Here is an 18,892-nt window from a genome sequence, read left to right on the forward strand (position 1 = left end):
TAAACAACACATTTGTTCACTTGTTTATTTGTTCTTTTTGACCTCAATTTTTCCGCCTACGACTCGTACGCAAAGTCCAGTTCACGTGAACCGTGGACGGCCGCGAAACTGTGGACCTATTGGTCGATTCTTTGTGGCTGGGATGTGCGGCTGATTGGTCAGCCGGTCATCAGGCTCACCTTGAACAGATTTATGCGGTGTAAAATTGAGATAAACAATGAAACTGATCACACATAGCATGTATGTCAGTCAGTTTTGTGACAGTCGGAAAATACAGTACGAAGTGGTAATGTAATCTGGGTGGATTTTCGGGTTATTCTTCATTCACTCGTTTTGTCATTTTACGAACAATGTTTCGGGTTGAATGTGCATTCTTACTTCTTGTAATGACTACGTATACCGCACACAGTTCACCCAGCGAAGACTCTCCAAACGTAACAGGTCAGGCTTCTAACAAGCGACTATTTCCCCGTTCAGTTGTTAGCTTTGACCAGTCAGTGGACGAATCTTTCGACGAGGCTCAACCGATGGAAAAGACTGAGAACAAACCAATCACATACGCATTTATTGAAAACATCGTAAAACGAACATTTGCCGAGTACATGCGCGTAATACAAACCCAGTCTGATTGGTTACAGCATCTGCTACAACTCGTCCGCGAAGAACGTAATATTCGGTCGCGATACAATTGCTCGACCGATGCTTGCATTTATAAAATCCAACTCTTCACACATCATCTACACCCACATATATTTCCCCATATCCGACCTTCCCACAAGAAGCGTGCTCGGCGCTCTGTTCAGGACTCTGAGCCAATTCTTGATTCAGGCAGGATGGATGGGGAAACGGAATCATCGAATCCACTCAGCGATGGGACCGGGGCGTCACCAGAAGAATTTACTCACACTGAGAGTAAGGGTGTGCCCACACGTGATTTATCAGTGCAGGATGATGCACTACGCCTCTCAGACGCTCTGTTAGTAAACACTGCTGACGCTGATGTTACCAACCTAGATCATGCAAGCTCTAAAAAAGACGAAGAAGGTAGTCATCCACAGTTCTCTAACTTTGGTGACACCAATAAATTCAACATGGAACGCGTCAGTCAAAAAGTGCTTTCAGAAGCTTTGTCCAGAAAAAACAAACCTCCACTGTCTTCGCGTGAAGGTAGTATGGTGGTGGAATCTGAAACGCGAGATGCGCCACATTCTCCGCAGCTAACTGACTCAAAACAACAGACAACTTCTGGTGTCCAAAGCGAAACTCATCCCCTTGAACTGTCCCCATCAGACCCAGTAGCCTCGATCGACAACTCCATGGCGACCACAATTCTTAGCACCTACGATTCTGTGACAGAAAGGACTAATGTGGAAACGGTCAGACTACAGGCCACAGCTCCAGTAAATGAGCAACATGCAGCACCTTCAGTATCTCCTCAAAAAGCCCCACACCTATCGCAGTTCCTGTCGATCGATCTGACCGTACCGGCAATACCATTTGGGATGAATAAATTCGGTGGAAACCCCTACGAAGACTGCAGTGGGCGTTTTGAAAACTACTGTTACAATGCGGACAAATGCGTTTACATCAGTGTACTGGAGACGGCTGCTTGCTAGTGAGTCAAAAACTCCACAGCTTATAGTAACCATTTTCCAAGCCTGATTTTAACCAGAATTTTTTTGGCCTTGTCCAAGGGAGAAGTAGAAATGTAGATATTTCTGTCCTCATCCTCTTACACTACAGACCTATAAAGGCACCAGGCTTCCTTGCGCAGAATTTCAGGTTCTTTTGGCATCACTTTTCATGCATATTGCAGGCCCTTTGAGGGAAGTATGAGGTGATGGATTGTGTACACTAGGCTGGTACATTTTCTTACGGTTAGCTGAGCGCCATTCAAATAGGGATGTGCAGAAACCTAATCCGCATCACTGGAAATAACTACAGGCGACATAAACCCAAACAATCTGGTGGGAAAAACTCGCATTCCTCGACTAACGCGCCAGGACTGATCGAAGTTGGCAGATGTGGACGACGGTTAACTTATACTTGTACAGTTTCGAGAGCACTGTCCGTATTTTCGCCGAATATTTTTTCTGAGAGTGACGTTATTTTCTCACTTGGGGTGTAATTGGTCGCAATTTCTATTTCGTTCAATTACGGAACATGAAAATTTGCTTTTGTCAACAAACAAACATCTAACACCACACGATGGTAAATTACTTGCGGTTGACAGTTCGTGTTGTGGAAACGGGCATCATTCAGCTGAGTGCTTTCAGGCTGAAATTTGCGTAACTCTCCTCTCCTGCTCCCAGGATTCAGGAGACTGGTAAACTTTCCGACTGGCAAGCATTCTGTCATTTTCTAGTTGTTTTTTGTGTTTTGGGTTTTGGTTATTGCTTGGAGACGGAGATCGTACAAGGCGCTACGTAGACTGTTTTCGTCGTCCTGGCTTCTTGCTGTAGTGTTAAACGGGGTGTAGTGGTGGTTGGGGGAATCGAATTTCGTCCTTCCTGCCAATCGCAACATGAAATTATGTGAATCTCACTTCGGCGCACCTTACTACCTGGCCACTAGCGAGTAGATGTTGTACGGTTAGATTACCCATTGACCAACAAACCTAGTCACAAAGATTCGGATAACTTGCCTAACTGCCTCGGCACGGATTGACTCAACTGAAAAACTTTCAGGATCCTGTAGCGCTGTTGAACTCACAGCGATTCGTCGTTCCATTGCTGGTGCTTCACTAGTTGCCGTCACAAATATAGGTGTTCTGTGGGATGTAAAATACCCTAGTTTATCAACAGGGGGAAGCCTGGACGATTTAGGTACTTTTTACCAAAATTCAAATGAATCTGTCTGCTTTTTAACAAAACTGACTGAACACATGTTCCCACAAACTCGAAGTCCGTAGGACATTTGTCTCCCAGTTAGTCACGGCTTTGGATCTCGTATAAACCTCGATGGCAGGAGTTCTCCTTATAGCTTTTCCGTCGGTCTTTTGAATCCAAGTGGGTCCAACAGATGACAGGTGTCACAAATCAACCTGAAGCTTTGTTTCAGCCTCGTAAACTTAATGGTACTCGTTGTCAAATTCTTACAAATTAACATGGTGTTGACAGGAATCTCAACTGAATCCCAGCTGTGGTCCTCGTTTGTGACATTTCTCTACTGAATTTACTGAACAAGGGTCAACTTTTGTTCCTCTTGGTACAATATTCCAAATATCACAATTCATCTCATTAGTAGAACACTAGTCATTGGGTTGCTTAAAGTACTTTGACAACCAACGACCAGCTTCGCTCTTCTTGGGGCTCTTCAGTTAGACATCGTTAAACTTGTGTTACACCTTAACACCAAATTGCACGAAAGTGTCAGATTACACACTGATTTGCTAATTAACTTGGTGTTGAAGAGTTCTCAGCAATCGTACGAGTGGTATTCTTTCAAGGAATCTATGGTATTTTTGTAAGGCGTTCTCTTCTCCACCGACTGTCTTCACTTTACAGCCCACAGGGGGATTATTTTGGGACATGATTATTGTGGAGTCTCTCGATATCTTGTTGCTGGCTTTTCTGTATGCATATTGATTACGTGTATCTTTAATAAAAAAAGAAATCGGTGATGAAAACTTCAGTGTTTCTCTCAATTCTCATCATCCATGAAACACGCTCAGTCTTTAGAACCATTAAATATATCTTCGTAAGAAACTGCTTCTCTTGGGGCTCAACAAGACTCTGAAGAATGCCGCATATGAATGACAGAGTTGTCTAAACGGGGTTTGAACCTGGGTGCTTAGTTTTGGTAGCCGTTGATGCTGAACTAATCCAGGTTGGCAGAGATTCCGACTCATTTTTCCACAATGGTTTCACGGAATGCAACATGCTAAACTCTTCCTTCCAATTTCATACCGTCTACCGGCCGTTGGGATTATTTGATCGCTATACTTCTAAAATGGTGTAAACAGTTTCAGTTCTTTTGAACTTTATTTGAACCGAACTTTCCCACCATTCGTATAGTTCACCAGAACGAATCAGAGGTTCCTCAGCTTAACGAGATTTTGTTGAAAACATACAAAAGCATCTTGAATTTATTACGTGTCATCTACTTGCGAATTAGGTCTACATCAACGCATCTCTCCAACGAGAAGTCAGTCGAATAAACCCCTGTTTGCTCGGATCCAAGAGTGGAATCGGAAAATCTATTATAACACTTCCTGTTTTCGATTCTGATGGAGTGTCGCTAAGATTTTTTGCATGGCGTTTGATCTGGCGTCAGCTTAAGTTTAGCTGTCAATGTTTCGACAGCTAACAGCGCATAAACATGTGACCCTAATATGCCAAGGTGATACACAGTTAACTATCAAGTAAACTGCGATTGTCACCTAGCACTGTCCAACTGTCCTGATGCGTGCACAACTCACATACAACGCTAGACTTCAACAATGTGCCCACAAACAGAGTGCTTCCAAAAAGTGAACGAGACTCATCTCATCATAAAGGAAACTACACACAAGGTTGCTGAAAACTCTTCGACAGCCCACGACCGGGTTTCCCCTTTCTTGGGGCTCATCAGGTAGGCGCAGTCCCCGAGTTTCCGTCAACCTTATGATCTACTTGAACCCGAATTGCACTGTTTTCGAGAAATACACTCATTTGTAAATCAATTTGGTCGTGGGCTGTCGAAGAGTTTTCAGGAACCTTGTGAGTAGTTTTCTTTATGAAAATATACTGCGATATCTCGAGTACCGTGCCAACTGAAACATGAGGCGGCCTGTGTGCAGCACTTTCAGTTGTAGAATATCCATAAACGAGGATTCAGTTGAGTCCCTCGTGAAAACCAAATTGATTTGAGTGTGTTTCTCGAAGACTCATCTCTAATATTATTTCCAAAACAAGGCACCGAAAAGTTCCCAAAAAAGCGCTTTCGTAAAGGGTAAAAAATCGTTTTTGTTTATGCTGAGCCATGTTGGTGATCCCTGGAAAGCCCATTCAGGTAAATGAACTGATTTCATGAAGGCGTGTATGAATGGTGCTATTTCTAAAGTCCATCTAAAAAAGATAGAAATTTACTCGTTGGAGGCACTTGCGAATACTTCGGCATATACATTTGAGTGGACGAAAGCTATTCAATGTAGTCTATGTACTGTTTTTCGCAATCATCATGGGGAGTGCGTTCAACTAACATAGCAGATGATTCCTTTGAAGAGCAAAGCAAAACGATGCATTATTCCACTGAAAGAAGACGATCACAACAACTTTTCCTTCATGGAATGGTGGTTCTTATACATACACCTCGTTCTGGTTATAATCCGGAAGGTGGCGTGGATCGTCTAGGCACACTTCTTTGAAAGTTAGGTTTAGAAGTTATAATCAAACTCGTTTTAGCTTAGGTTGAAGGTGTTCTACAATTTTTCACCATAGCACCGCCTTTCTGATATGTAAGCACCGCAGTCGTTGGNTTGCTGGGAGGCCTGTGGCAATTCGTTCCTCGTGCCACCCAGTATTCGGTCTGGGTTCATCGAGCGTTATGCAATTGCACGGCATGGAGTTTATGCCTCCTAAAAGATAACGTCCCCAGCCTGGACAGTTACTAGGTCGTCCATCTGCGTTCTGAGCGGATACCTTGGTCATGTACAGACATTTTCTGGCCGTGATAATACAGGTGAATTGAGTATTGCTTGTGGGGTGGCAGTAACGTCCTTACCTCACATATGGGACACCTGAAGTCCAGATTCTGGTACGATCAGCGGTATGCGCCAGCGATACGCTCTCCAACCACAGTGCTTTTCCCTGAGTGTAGACTGATTAGCATAGTTGAAGGATAGTGAACGATATGGATAATGGCTTCGTCATACGTGAAATTAGGTTGTGGGCGTAACACCATCTGACTTTGACTAAAACTGCTGAGTAACTAAGCTCAAAAACATCCAGTAGTATTTTCTTCCACCGACAATGGTCACGACAGTAGATCATGCCCACGATTTGTGTTTCTTGCACAATCGTGGACCGGTCAGTTGAGAGGAGGGATTTCTCCTGTTATTCTGGAGAAAGTGGTGTTCTTGGGTTAATACAACTGTTCCACGTGCTCGAGTGAAATGTCATCTCCATCTTAAGCAGTCCAGCTTACTCTAAGGCAGGAAGTTCTTGAAGTCTAAAGTTCCTGATGTAGTCGGGCAGTACTTATCCCGAAGTATTTCATGTCTGGGACCGTTTCTTAACCGGTTTCCTATTTATTATTTCAACACACTTGTTCGGACCAATGGGCTAAATTCTACTCAACAGTATCTTCAGTACGAATTTCATGGTTTGACTTTTTTTTCTGGCAAATAAGGCAGGTAGGTGAGCTCAGGTTTTCTGCGGACAGATGAGCTTCCTCTGCATTACTGTGAGTGAAGGGATGAGAATGAATTTAGCGAAATATTAAATCTATACTAGAAGACGCTGAGGAGTGTAAATGAAGCCGTTTTAAAGCAGTAAAAGGCACTTAATTTTGCAGGATAGGAGCCGATAAATTCTTGTGAATAGTCTTTTTTCAAGGAAGGGTTCCTAACAAGGGCTGTTTCTCTTTATATATTTAGGCTACCACGCTCATCACCGTAACACACTCATAACGGTAATAGCAGCTTTCATACGATAAGCGTTTGATAAGATGTTTATTTTCGGTTTTGGACTAAAAAATTTGAGTACTTGAACCAAATCTGACACATCATTTTAGGTCAATGTCTCTCTACTTTATGCCCTTTGCTTTCAGCAACAAAATGTTGAATACTATTGAGTATCTGGCCGATCTGAGTTGTTTCATTCGTACAGGATATCTAGACTGAGTGATCTTCATATCCAATAATTCCTCTTTCCTAAGAAACTTGACCCCATCCATCCCGAACCGTATTCCAATCGTTGTAAGTTTCCAGGCCTTACCGGCAATACAGAATACAAACTAATCAGTCAGGTGCCCAGCACAAGTCGAAGAATTGTCTTAAAACCTGTCTTGACACCAGGACCACGGAGAGAAGAGACAGGGTAAAGTTAGTCCATACAAATACAAATTCCCTCATCGACCAGCATTTTGACCGCATTTAATTAGCCTATTAAGTATACTTGTTTTCACTGAAAATATAGAGTTCAACCAGTGTAAATGTTTCCGGTAAGCTTTTGAGGGTCGGAAGTTCAGAGTCGGAAATTATGTACCTGGAAGAGTGAATACTGGTCGTATGGTAAGCATGGCACTGGTCCTTGGCTGGGTTGATCGATGACCAGTTCAGTCAAGTTGACTGTGTTCATCGCTTCGGCGCACATAAACCTGAACTTGATGGCGATCGATTCGGTAGTGTTCAGCGTCAATTGTAGACTTATTTTGGACAGCTCGCTTGGAATCCGACAAGTGATTATGATGCGGTTAACTTGGTGACCACTATTCAATAGAGGACCCAGGATTGTGCTGTAGCCTAACTTCCTGATCACTATTCCGAGGTACTTGAGACAGGCACCGGGCCTCACAACCGGCATAGTTTGAGGAGCGTGAGGGAAAAGTTGATAGGCTGAGTGAGTCGAGGATGCGACACCCATCAAGGCTGTCATTATGGTAAGATTCAAGGAACGCGTGTTTGAGTACATCATAAACGAGAGACTCACCTGGGTTCCAGGTGAGTCCTGTCAAAACCAAATTGATACGCAAATGAGTGTTTATTATCGCTTTTATTTTACGGCCTCTCAAGCAGAGGTACTAATGATTCATCAGATAAGATTTAAACTGACATAGCCAGTCTTCTGAAAAAGACTCACCTGGGTCCAGGTGAGTCCTGTCAAAACCAAATTGATACGCAAATGAGTGTTTATTATCGCTTTTATTTTACGGCCTCTCAAGCAGAGGTACTAATGATTCATCAGATAAGATTTAAACTGACATAGCCAGTCTTCTGAAAAAGACAACCCTAGTAGTTGAACTAATTACTCTTACGGCTGACAATCTGTGATTATGCATTCCAACGGAGACTTCGTCTTGTACATAAAGTTAAGCTATGCTGGAAAGGTGGGAAGTACTATACAGCTCTTCTAACGTAATCTGGAATCGCCATCAGTGCGTATCAGATGAATCTCCAGGAAGGTGAGGCGTACCATATCATTTCTACGTGCTGATCAGCCATTTATAGCCGGGAGGTCACGAGTTCGAATCCTCCTGAAGTTTCCCCATATCCACACCAATAATCATCTTCAATAGGGATGAAACAGCTCTATACCAGTTCCCGGCGTTTCAGCACAGATCGGCTTTAATTACAGGACGAAATCTCCATTGAAACATCCTAGGTCTCCTCACACTGGCAGTGGACCAATTTCCACCCTGCATTGACAAACCATGGTAAAATTGTTTTTTTGGCGACCGAGTGATCTTTTCGAATCTGACAAGCTTGTGTTTTCACTTACGCACATGGTGGGCGCCAGACGCCTTGAAAAAAACAAGTACACAGGCGTTTGTGGTATGCGGTTTTCACACATTCATTGTGGTTACGTTAATCTATCTCCAAGAGTGCTGGGTTATTTTCGGCCACTGGAATGTGCGTCGCCCGTCAGCGAATATTTGCCAAGCCCACAGGTGCGGAAGCCATGGTTAGCAATACGGAATGTCTTACAACCACCGCTTGTAAACGCTAGTCATGAGACAAAGTTGTCTGACTGGAATTTTCGGCCTTGTGCCAGTTCTCTTTGAAAATGTCACAGCTGTGAAAATTTTCACCCAGAGTTGTGTGAATTCCGTAAATCAAACTGAAACAGAACGCTTTGTTGGCGGTCTCATTGTTTAGCTGACAAGCTTCTCGGAAAATTCGGCTTCGTATTACTACAACAGTGTCAGTTTTCCACTTCAATTTAAGAAGGGGAATGAAAAATGAATGAATTTTGAGAAAATGTGAAGCAGGTTTCTTCAAGACAATCACATCTCTGTTTTTTAGCCGTTGGTAGATGTGCGAAGCTACAACAGGTGAGCACCTCACTAGTCCGAATTCAGCTCCCAAACCTGTATCCACCCGGTGCTGAAGAACTAAGAATCACCACTTGGGTAGTTTATCGCCACAGAGAGTACGTGAGGGCATGTATAATTTCAGCCTCACATCGGTTTTGAACCTTAAGAACTCCATTGAAGATGGCGAACTGTCTCTGTACAATACAATGTTGCAGTTAACAAGTGACTGCAAGTTCAAAATGCAACAAAATAGAAAGCGATGTGGCTGCTTGAGAAAAATGAGGCACAAAAATCGCATGTAAATTTGTGATTTGATACCGTGCGGTCGGTGGTCAAACTGCAGCGTATCTGGTGGGATAGCCGTAGGCAGGATCATTCTGTTCGAATTTCGTCTTTTCTCCTCATTTATTGGCGCTCTTCGACATTGTGTCAGTTTACATCAACGCATCTTGAGTACCTGAAAATACTTTCGATGTGTTTAGGAAATCGCTTACCAGTGGTAACGACAGTCTCAGCTGGAAAGGCAAGTGTGCGTGGACGTGCCATAGGGCGTAGTTTTCATTAGGACACAACTGTTTGCGAGTTTATTGAGCTCACTATTTCGGGTAATTCAGACAGAAAATCGACGGAGCCTCAAGGCACCTCACAAAACAACTCTGGCATTGATTTCGATGGCAAATGTCCAACTGACCAATTGATGTCTGTGCCACTGATGTTTAAGCCTCGCGGTATTTCAAGAAAAACCCACGGAAACGACAAAACTCAGGCTTATTGTAGCTTGAAGAGGCTGCGTAATTTTCAATCGAGATTTCATTCTGTAAGTAAAGCCAGCCTATGTTGAAAGGCTGAGAAGCACTGCAAGGCTGTTTCTTTCTTATTGGGGATCATCCACAGTGTGCGTCTAATGAAAATCAATACAGAATCGAACAGTCCCTCTTGCGTTTTCAGCACAGACTGGCTTCAATTACGCGATGACAGCTCAATTCAACTACTATTCAACAGGTTTTCTCTTTAGAAAGGATCGATGCTAAGGAAAATCCGGATCCACGCGAGTGGGTAAACAACATTCACTGAGACAAAACGAGTTTACAGCCAAAGCTGTTTCGAATCATACTGACATTCAAGTGATGCGAAATTACGGTGTAACAGAACACTGTTTTTTTTAATTTGTCAAGATAGAATGGAGGGTACTAATATAAAGGCAGCTCAGTTTTCGAGAAATACACTCATTTGCAAATCAATTTGGTTTTCACGGGAGACTCAATTGAATCTCTCGTTTATGATGTCCTCCAGCTGAATGTGCTGCACACAGACCGCCTCATGTTTCAGTTGGCACGATATTCGAGATATCGCAGTATATTTTCACAAAGAAAACTACTCACAAGGTTGCTGAAATCTCTTCGACAGCCCACGACCGGTTTCGACCTTCCAATGCGGGCTCATCAGGTAGGCGCAGTCCCCGGGTTTCCATCAACCTTATGATCTACTTGAACCCAAATTGCACTGTTCTGATAACTGTTTTGAGCACAATTTTCATCAACTCTCTCTCTCTCTGGGGCGAGATGGGCGCTAATTTACTGATCGGTTGGTTCGTGGTTCGAACCCAACTTCTGCCTCTCGACTTCCCCTGTCTAAGCTTGGGCAACCTGGCAGTATCCCAGCCTTCGTGCTTCCTCCGGTAGCATGTCAGCTAGGCACCGAAAGGGTGTTACAGCTGAACGCTTACCTTACCTTGCATCAGCTCCCTGATCTATGTATGTCCCTTACCTTGCATCAGCTCCCTGATCTATGTCCACACAAGGTCAGGCGGAAATGGTGTTGGCTGCTAGATGAAACCTGAGTCTGAAGTGGCTGCTCCTCATTCAATTGAAAATCAAGATATACATAACCCGTATCACCCACTTCCGGGCAACTTAGGTGAAGAAGGACCAATCAATACTGTGGGGTTTTTTTGTCAGGTGATTTTCAGTCAAACGTTCTTTCATGCGAGATGTGCTATGTTCAAATGGTTTCCAATGAATAACTGACGAGTGTTTTCTGGTGCTAGCAGTCCTCTTGAAAAAGAAAGGAAAAATTACTGCTTCATCAAATTGCGGCATGGAGAATTCGCATTTAAAGACGGATTTTTAAGTTTTTTTCAGTCACGTGGGCAAACGTTCAAGCTTGATTTGTTTCTTGAACTGTTATTTTATGATTACGGGTGGATAGTTACAGTATCTGGAGACACAGAACTTCAAAATCGAGGCCCAAAAACGTCGCAGTTCCAGTCGTGGAACGTCATGAACAGGAACTTGTGTCCGAACAGTAAGACAGACCTCAGAAGAGGAAGTAAACCTCAATCAACTATCTCTGATGAACAGTCGAAATACAGAATTCACAAGTTGTCCTAAACAGCCATTAGACCGAAGTACCCTTATCAAGAGGACTCTGAAGACATGGGTCACCAAAGTGACAGCATAGCTAGAATTAGCGACTGCATACTACAGAGAAGCCTGCACCCGAGTGGTGTAGGTAACACTGGACATAGTTGCTGTACCAATGGCACAGCCTCACTTGCATTCTAGAGTTATCTTTTGTGTGATTTGGTGGGGCATTGAGAACATGCATATACAGGTTGCGGTTGAGGTAACACCAAATTTCAGGTTCTGAATATTCCATCTAGATGAAGTTCTGAGGAAACAGATTCGGCAAGAGTATATGACAAAACGTGGTCTTTCCTGCTGGTTATTCTTGAATTGATGATCCCAGTTTATCCAAAGTTTTGCGGTAGATTCATCTTTACTCCTGTTTATTGGCCTAATTTAATGACTCCCAAAAATGTCGGTAAACACAAAAACCTTTGGGCTTAGCTTGTTTCAATGTGAGATATGGCTGACTTGACTAAATCACTGATCTATAGACCCGAAGCAAAATATTACCGAGGTGTCATTATGTCGGTGCCCTAGTAGTCGTACAAACCACTGGTTTCACGTGACCGGAAAACATGCGGTTTATGGTCAATTTTAAGCGTAACGTTACATGCCGGTGCGCGTAAGTCAACAACTGGCCTGTTGTGCATACCTGATAAAATGAACATGGCCATTGGTATGCTTGTCATCCTGTTTTGGGGTTTTGTTGAGGTTCTAATTGGAATCCAAGAGCCACGCTTTCACTTTCCAAACAGATACCACCTGTACCGGCTTTAAAAAAAAAACAAAGAAAGAGCTCTTCGAGTGTTCCTTCAATTACCACCAGGTGAGCAGTGCAACTCTAACAACAAATGACCTTCTGACTTCCTCTTGGACGAGGTTGCCATTTAACTTATTGTGTCAACAGCAAACAGGTCGATTAGTATTGATTTTCGAAGGTATGCGGGGTGTTTCTATTCCACAAGGGCGTGAGCGGCTTCAGACAAGCCTGATAATTACAAGGTCCCTTGTGAGGATGAACAGTCTGATTATTCACGAGTATCCAAATTACTCTAGTCAGCAGACGGTCAGAACAAAGTACGTTTTTCGGATAGGTGCAGGATGTTTACGAATGTTTATGTTTACGAATGACAGGATATGAACAGTTTTCCTTCAATTTAGTTATGAACCGTGGATATTCAGTTGTGGTTTCAAGAAACCGGTGATCAAACTGATGTGTCGCTTTCCCACCTAACTCCAGAAGAGTGGCTGTTCCTTTGCCCTCTTCGGCGATAAGGTTTTTGTCCCGGTTTGTCTTCCTGTTTGTGTGACAAATTTCGATAGATATCTAGTTGAGTTGCTAGTGCGAATCTTTCTCTCGTGGAACAGTTTTAGTTTGCGTTCTGGTCCTCTGACTTTAAGTGACAGTTTTCCACGTTAATCTACTCATGTCGGCTTACAAGATGCTTCGTGCGATCTGGGCGGTGAACCGCTACACCGTCAATCAAGTGGTGACGAAGCGAAGCATTCTTAAAAGTGTTACATCCACTACTGCCATAAACTGACTTCAGATAAGTCATACTGTTTGAAAATGACAGTGTTTTATTGATAAAAATCAGGCCTAATATCTTCCCCTATAACTTACGAGCTACAACGGCTTGTGAAGTCAGTCAGATGGTGGTTAATCGCGCTTGCTAAATGTCACACATGTTGTGTCCGACGACGGACACGAGCAAAACCACAGTACAGAGCGAACTACTGAAAAATTGTGGTATCCCATGCATTTGAGCATTTTAAATAAGTTTTTGGGATCAGAGTGTCTTCTGGTTGGTTAACACTTAGACAGGACGTCAGGACAGGATGGTGAACTAGACAGATTGGTGAGCTTGGTGACTGTCTTGCAAACTTCCAAGAATCTAACACAAACATCGGTATATCGCGAGACAAGTTTGTTGCTACTTACTGCCACCAGCACTCATGAGCTGACGTTTAACAAGGCGATGCACCTCTATTAGTTTCACTGTAGATAACCAGGTGGTGTGTAAACTGTTTGGAGACCTGTGTCATATACTGGCATCCCAAGCATATAAGTGTGGAACGGTCAATTTCTCTCCATACCCGGTAGCTGTTCTGGAAAGGAATTAGGGCAACAACAATCAAGAGGTCATTCAGGCGCGCATTCTAACTATGTCAACATGCTCCGGGCGAAATGGCTGCAATAACTCTAGCTTAGCGGAATACACTCATTTTCAAACCAATTTAGTTTTTCTGAGACTCACCTGGAACCCAACTGAACCTCCAGTTTGTGTTTTTTAAGGAGAATTTTCAGCAACCTTATGAGTAGTGTATTAACTCCAGCTTACTTGTCTCCACTGGAGAGATGAAACAATCATTATTACACCGTTTTCATGCGTTTTGTTGTTTATATGCCGTTTAGTGCGACATCATTCGTTCTGTACTTTTTGCTTGGTTTTTGAAACCTGGAGAACAAATTTTTGCCGGATTTTATTCACTTTGACTGGACATCTTGTGGAACATTGAGTGATCCAATGACGATTTTTGGATTTTTGTTGTTTGTTAAGATTAACTGTGAAACCTTCCCCCTATTTTTTCCGTAGAGGTGACATTTATGGTCTCCAGACTGCCGTTAGTTTCCCGAATTCACCACTTACCACAGAACAGAAAAGTCAAACAGAGTCAGCATAGGTAGCACAACTAGCGAACTTGGTGGGAGAATCTCGGGCTTTACCGCTCACACCTCAACGAAATCAGCACACCACTCGGGGTGAAAACAAAAAAACGAGGTCATTGCTGTGAAGTGTTGCTTCTTAGAACATGTGCCCGAAGCTTATCGGCAAGAGCCGCTGTTTTCTGCGCATCGCGAAATTTGGTGGACTTTGTCGAAAGAAACACGGATTTTCAGAAAAAAACTCACGGAAACTGCAGCTATATGGCTGGATTTTCGGGGAGTTGTCGGCTACCTTGTATTTCATCATCCAGGCATGGAAATGCGAAACGAAATACGAAGCACACGAAGCATATCGGTCTCCCTCGCAAACGTCCCTCTCAATGATAACTTGTCCAAACCTAAAAGGACCTTGTTTACCTGAACGTTGGAGACCTTTGGAAAAAAAACCGTCGACTCTCAACAACACCCCTCTAAAATTTCCCTCCCGACCGAAACCAGGATGCACAATTCACGCACTGGATGTATTAACAGAATGATTCTTACTTGACTAGGAGGGTGTATCAAACGATCGTCTGTGCACTCCTTTGGTACGAATAATGCTTTACTGAAAATAACCTAGATGGTACGCTGGAATCAGACATTTTTGCTCTTTCGCAATAAACTTTAAAGGCACGGAAGTAGGAACAGTTGCGACAAGGTGTTAAGTGGTTTTAGAGGAGTAATCAATGATTTTTGGAGATCTCCAAAGTTAAAAAGATACAAATTGGTTATGGTGAAACCGAAAGCGGAACAGAGAATTGATAGGAAGGCTTTAATGGGCCACTCGATAGACGTTAATGTTCTCATGCAATTTGTCATGACCAGTTATATAATGGGTTTAGATTAACAAAGTTATCAGACTGAGCATATGTCACTGCGGGAACAATAGAGGTACATGAAATCTGATGGCACAAAAAACAAACATTTTTAGAGTGGGAGGGGGGGGGGAATCCAACAGGACGATTTTGTTCGTTCCTATAAACCTTCACACACGTTCACTCAACTTATTGTTTAACCAGTTTTGTCTTTCCGTGTATAAGAAAGTGGTATTTTTAAATTATTCGCTATATGTGATGGATATATCTGAGGCGACGATTGCACGTCGATGCGGGGTATAGGTGACTCTCCGTCTCAAGTACGACCATCTTAGTGGTGCGTCTCTTTTCTGAAATACTTTCGGCGTCATAGGAGAGACTCACCAACACACCGGATAGTTTTATCGATGAACGACATATTCTTAATGACCCCGTCTCTGTGGCGAGATACCGGCGTGCGCGTATGTTATGTTAGTGTTGGAACGTAGAGTATCATAATCAAGAAAATCCGGCTAAGGTTGGAAACATTTGAGAGTGAGCTCAACTGTTTTTTTCGAAGTCGTGTGTATAGCCCAATCAGATGAGCTCTGAGAGCTGGCACACTACAGGGTTATTAGTGAATCGGACGAAACTGAATCATCAGACCGACGATCGCGCCTTACTGGTGTTCAATCTGAGTTCTGAGATGCCGCAGTACGCGAAATTTCTATAAGACAATTCTTTACTTTGTGGGTGGATGCGCCTAATGTAGTGTTCACATTCGCTTCACTCCCGCATGTCAGATATCCGGAGTTCAAACACAAGTACAGCCATAGGATATACATCCCTAACGAGCTCTAATAAGAGCAATACTCGAAACCAGTGCTTCCCCCTTTGGTGTGGACTTACCACAATAATTAGGCCAGCAAAGGAGGACGTCTGTTCAAACGAGAGTGATATGAATGTGAGCTCTATTTCTCGGATTTTTCTTCTCTTTGTTCTTAAAGGGAACATACAAACCATAATGATGAACGATGGCCTGTGCCTCCTGCCAGTACGACCTATTAGGGAATTTCCAAGAGAATATATAATGACGGTGACAATCATAGTAAACTAACTTTCGAGGCGAACATATCCCATGTTTATGCAAGTATTTCTTTGCCACTTTACATCTTATCAGTAGAATGAACCAAGGCAACTCAGATTTATCGCCCGCCTGAACCAAAGGAAACCAACCGAACTAAAGGCAAGCATTATCCACCACTCGCAGGTGCACCGTCGAGACGTTTTTCGTTTGACCATCTGCCACTTGTTATCAGATCAACTCCCACGTCCTATCAAAATGACCCGTTCGCTCCAGACATCCACCTCCAGTATTGTCCGATTCGGAGCCCCGTTGTTTAAACTTGTAGCCTTCCGATTGTCCTACCAAAACTTACAGCAGTCACGCTTTTATCGGTTGATTAGATGCAACATAAATGACTTACTCAGAGTTACGACCCAGAGCTTCAAATTCCGTGTGCCCAAAAGGTGACGTTTAACACGAGTTTGGCTCTTCGTGACCTGTCAGGACAAACTTATTTTGTACGATCATATTTGCGCTCGAATTTGGTCACTTTCCGCTATCTGATGACGCAGATTCAAATTTCCTGCAGAGTTTTGCTGTCAGTAGAAAGATTCGATTGTGAACGAATACTGAGTTTAGGTCAGACAAGCCTGAACTCAGCAGGTAGAGACAAAAACAGTGCGAGCAAAAAACAGAAAAAGCAAGTTGGTGAGTCTAAAAACGGATAGGGAGCCACGAAATCACACTGCGCCACTACCCGACCTATCGATCAGCGTTCGAACTACCGTATTCGGCGATCATGAAGATGACAAGACTGAGTAATACCTGTTACGGTGATGCGGAAAGCCACAAAATTCCTAAAACCTTTTGAGTTCGTTTAACGTTGCCAGAATTTATCGTTTTATTTGTTTTTCTCAGGTCCGCTCTGGCCGAAACCCCACATTTTTTAGTTTAATGTGATTTCTATCTTTTCTCATTCCTACCCCTCAGTTGCCGAACTGGCTACACGGGAGTCCGGTGTGATATGTACAACTTACCACAGTCATTGGATATCCTTAAGTCATTTACGGACGGAGTGATTGACACGGATATGCTGAGCAATGTGGTGGAAGCAACAGCGTAAGTCCTTACGAAATAGTCTCGTTGGTCACTACCCTATCAGCCAGAAGACCTCCACTGAGCTTGGGTTGTTCACCGCCCGAGGTAGCTGACTTCGAATTGCTTACATTTTGACTACTGATTGCTGTCAGTAGCTCATAGCAAGGGCAAAAAGTACAAGGCGGAATGGAGAGCGGTACTGCCTAGAGGATGGTGGCTCAGCAATGACACTTGATTCATACTTCCCAGAAGTCCGTAGTAGTCCAGTTATATCTCATCTTTAGGAGTATTGGGTATACACTTACACTACGTTTTCCGTTACCGCATGGCTGAACACTTCGATCGGGCAACTCATAAGAGTCGGGTTATATTGCCTCATGTTTTATGAGCTTACCAAGTGAGAGATAGGCAGCATGTCATTACAAAGGTTCCGTGAACCACGGAACAGTGTCTTCATAGTTGGCAGTCTATACAAGAAAGAAATTATGGACCTACTTAGCTTGCCGTCAAGTCCACTGAGCACACTACTGTCCTAAAAGGTGGTGGCTTCGTAAGAGGAAGTGTTCACTAGGTGATCTTTAGATCAGCCGTATAAATATGACTGTGAATAGCCAGTATGCCGAGGTTAGCGACACTGTCACCTGTGGTACGGGAAAATGGGGGAAGAATACCTTAGTGGGTTCGCTGCCATGTCCACTGAAGTGTCTAATCTATTTTCCAAAAGATTGTGGAGCTAAGGACGTATATTTCACGATAGGTAAACCATTTTGGCTGGCTCTGCGTTTTTACCATGTGATTTCGTTATGCTCCTCTTTGGATAACGATAAGTAAAATGAGGGAACAGTGCGCAATATCGGATTCAAACGTTTAGTTTGCAAGCAATGTATCCAGTGACTTCCCGTAGGGGTCTTTTGTATTGCAAATTTCCTTGTTCCTATCCTAAACTAATGAGCGTCGGTCGTCAGGAAGAAACTTTATTCTTCATTCACATATTATCGCTTTTTTCGCCCACAGACGTTACACAGTGAACGCCGCGCTGGAAGAAGATGTGCTGGCGCATTGGCCTATGGAAGACGTGCCGTGAATGAGCCTCGCTCGTCACAACGTAACCGACGGATCTCCTGACCGTGTCGAACTTATAACGAATAAACTTTTGTAGATACGCCTAGTAGATAGGTTTTCCTCATTTTTACTCTCCACCCACTTGTCTATCGGGGTTCTTCCTTCACCAGTCTCCGCTTTTTAACCTCTGTCGTTGGTCCGCACACATTACCAAGTCTATCTACCCTAAATAGCTATTTGGAGAAGTCCGGTATCACGTGTTACTGCATTTCGCCGGAATTTCTATTTTATTCTCGTCTTCATTTTCTCTCCCCGTCTCCCAAAAGGGGGGAACTACGAGTATTTTATCAGAATCACATTGTAAAATTGCGACATACGATAAACATACGGGTACCAGCGGTTAGTTTTAGCAAAGCAAGCAGACGGCTAAACGGGAGTTATGGTCAACAGAGACACTTGGTAAACAGGGCGGTTTTGTTGACAGATCAAAGTTATGGTCTTCAAACTATTCAGTGAAATTGTTTGAAATAACTTCGTTAGGCTGGATCTAGTTTGTACCAAGTGGAGACCACGTTGCTCAATGTGAAAACAAGAACAGCGAGTGATTGTAGAATCCTGTAAATGAGGGAGATTGGTTGTTGGGGACAAAACAGCGTGGCCTTCAAACCACTAAGTGACCGTGTCGAGCTCACAACAGACAACTCTATGAATGAGTTTAAGTACTACTAAACACTAAGCTAGCTAAAGTATTCGCGCATCTTCTGTGCCAGCCGCCAGTCAGCACATGGAACTGGCGCGAGCA

General features: G+C 43.3%; 1 protein-coding gene across 1 annotated transcript; it reads left to right on the top strand.

The window, feature by feature from the left end:
- Window positions 1–248: 248 nt before the first annotated feature.
- Window positions 249–18,433, top strand: T265_00025 (hypothetical protein; the record flags this gene model as incomplete). The annotated part of the gene is made up of 3 exons (XM_009163682.1): window positions 249–1,615; window positions 16,921–17,049; window positions 18,043–18,433. The coding sequence occupies 3 exons, from the start codon at window positions 351–353 to the stop codon at window positions 18,110–18,112; spliced, it is 1,464 nt and encodes a 487-aa protein (XP_009161946.1).
- Between the last annotated feature and the right edge of the window lie 459 nt (window positions 18,434–18,892).

The sequence above is a fragment of the Opisthorchis viverrini genome (assembly GCF_000715545.1).
Source record: "Opisthorchis viverrini unplaced genomic scaffold opera_v5_1, whole genome shotgun sequence".
NCBI lineage: Eukaryota > Metazoa > Platyhelminthes > Trematoda > Opisthorchiida > Opisthorchiidae > Opisthorchis > Opisthorchis viverrini.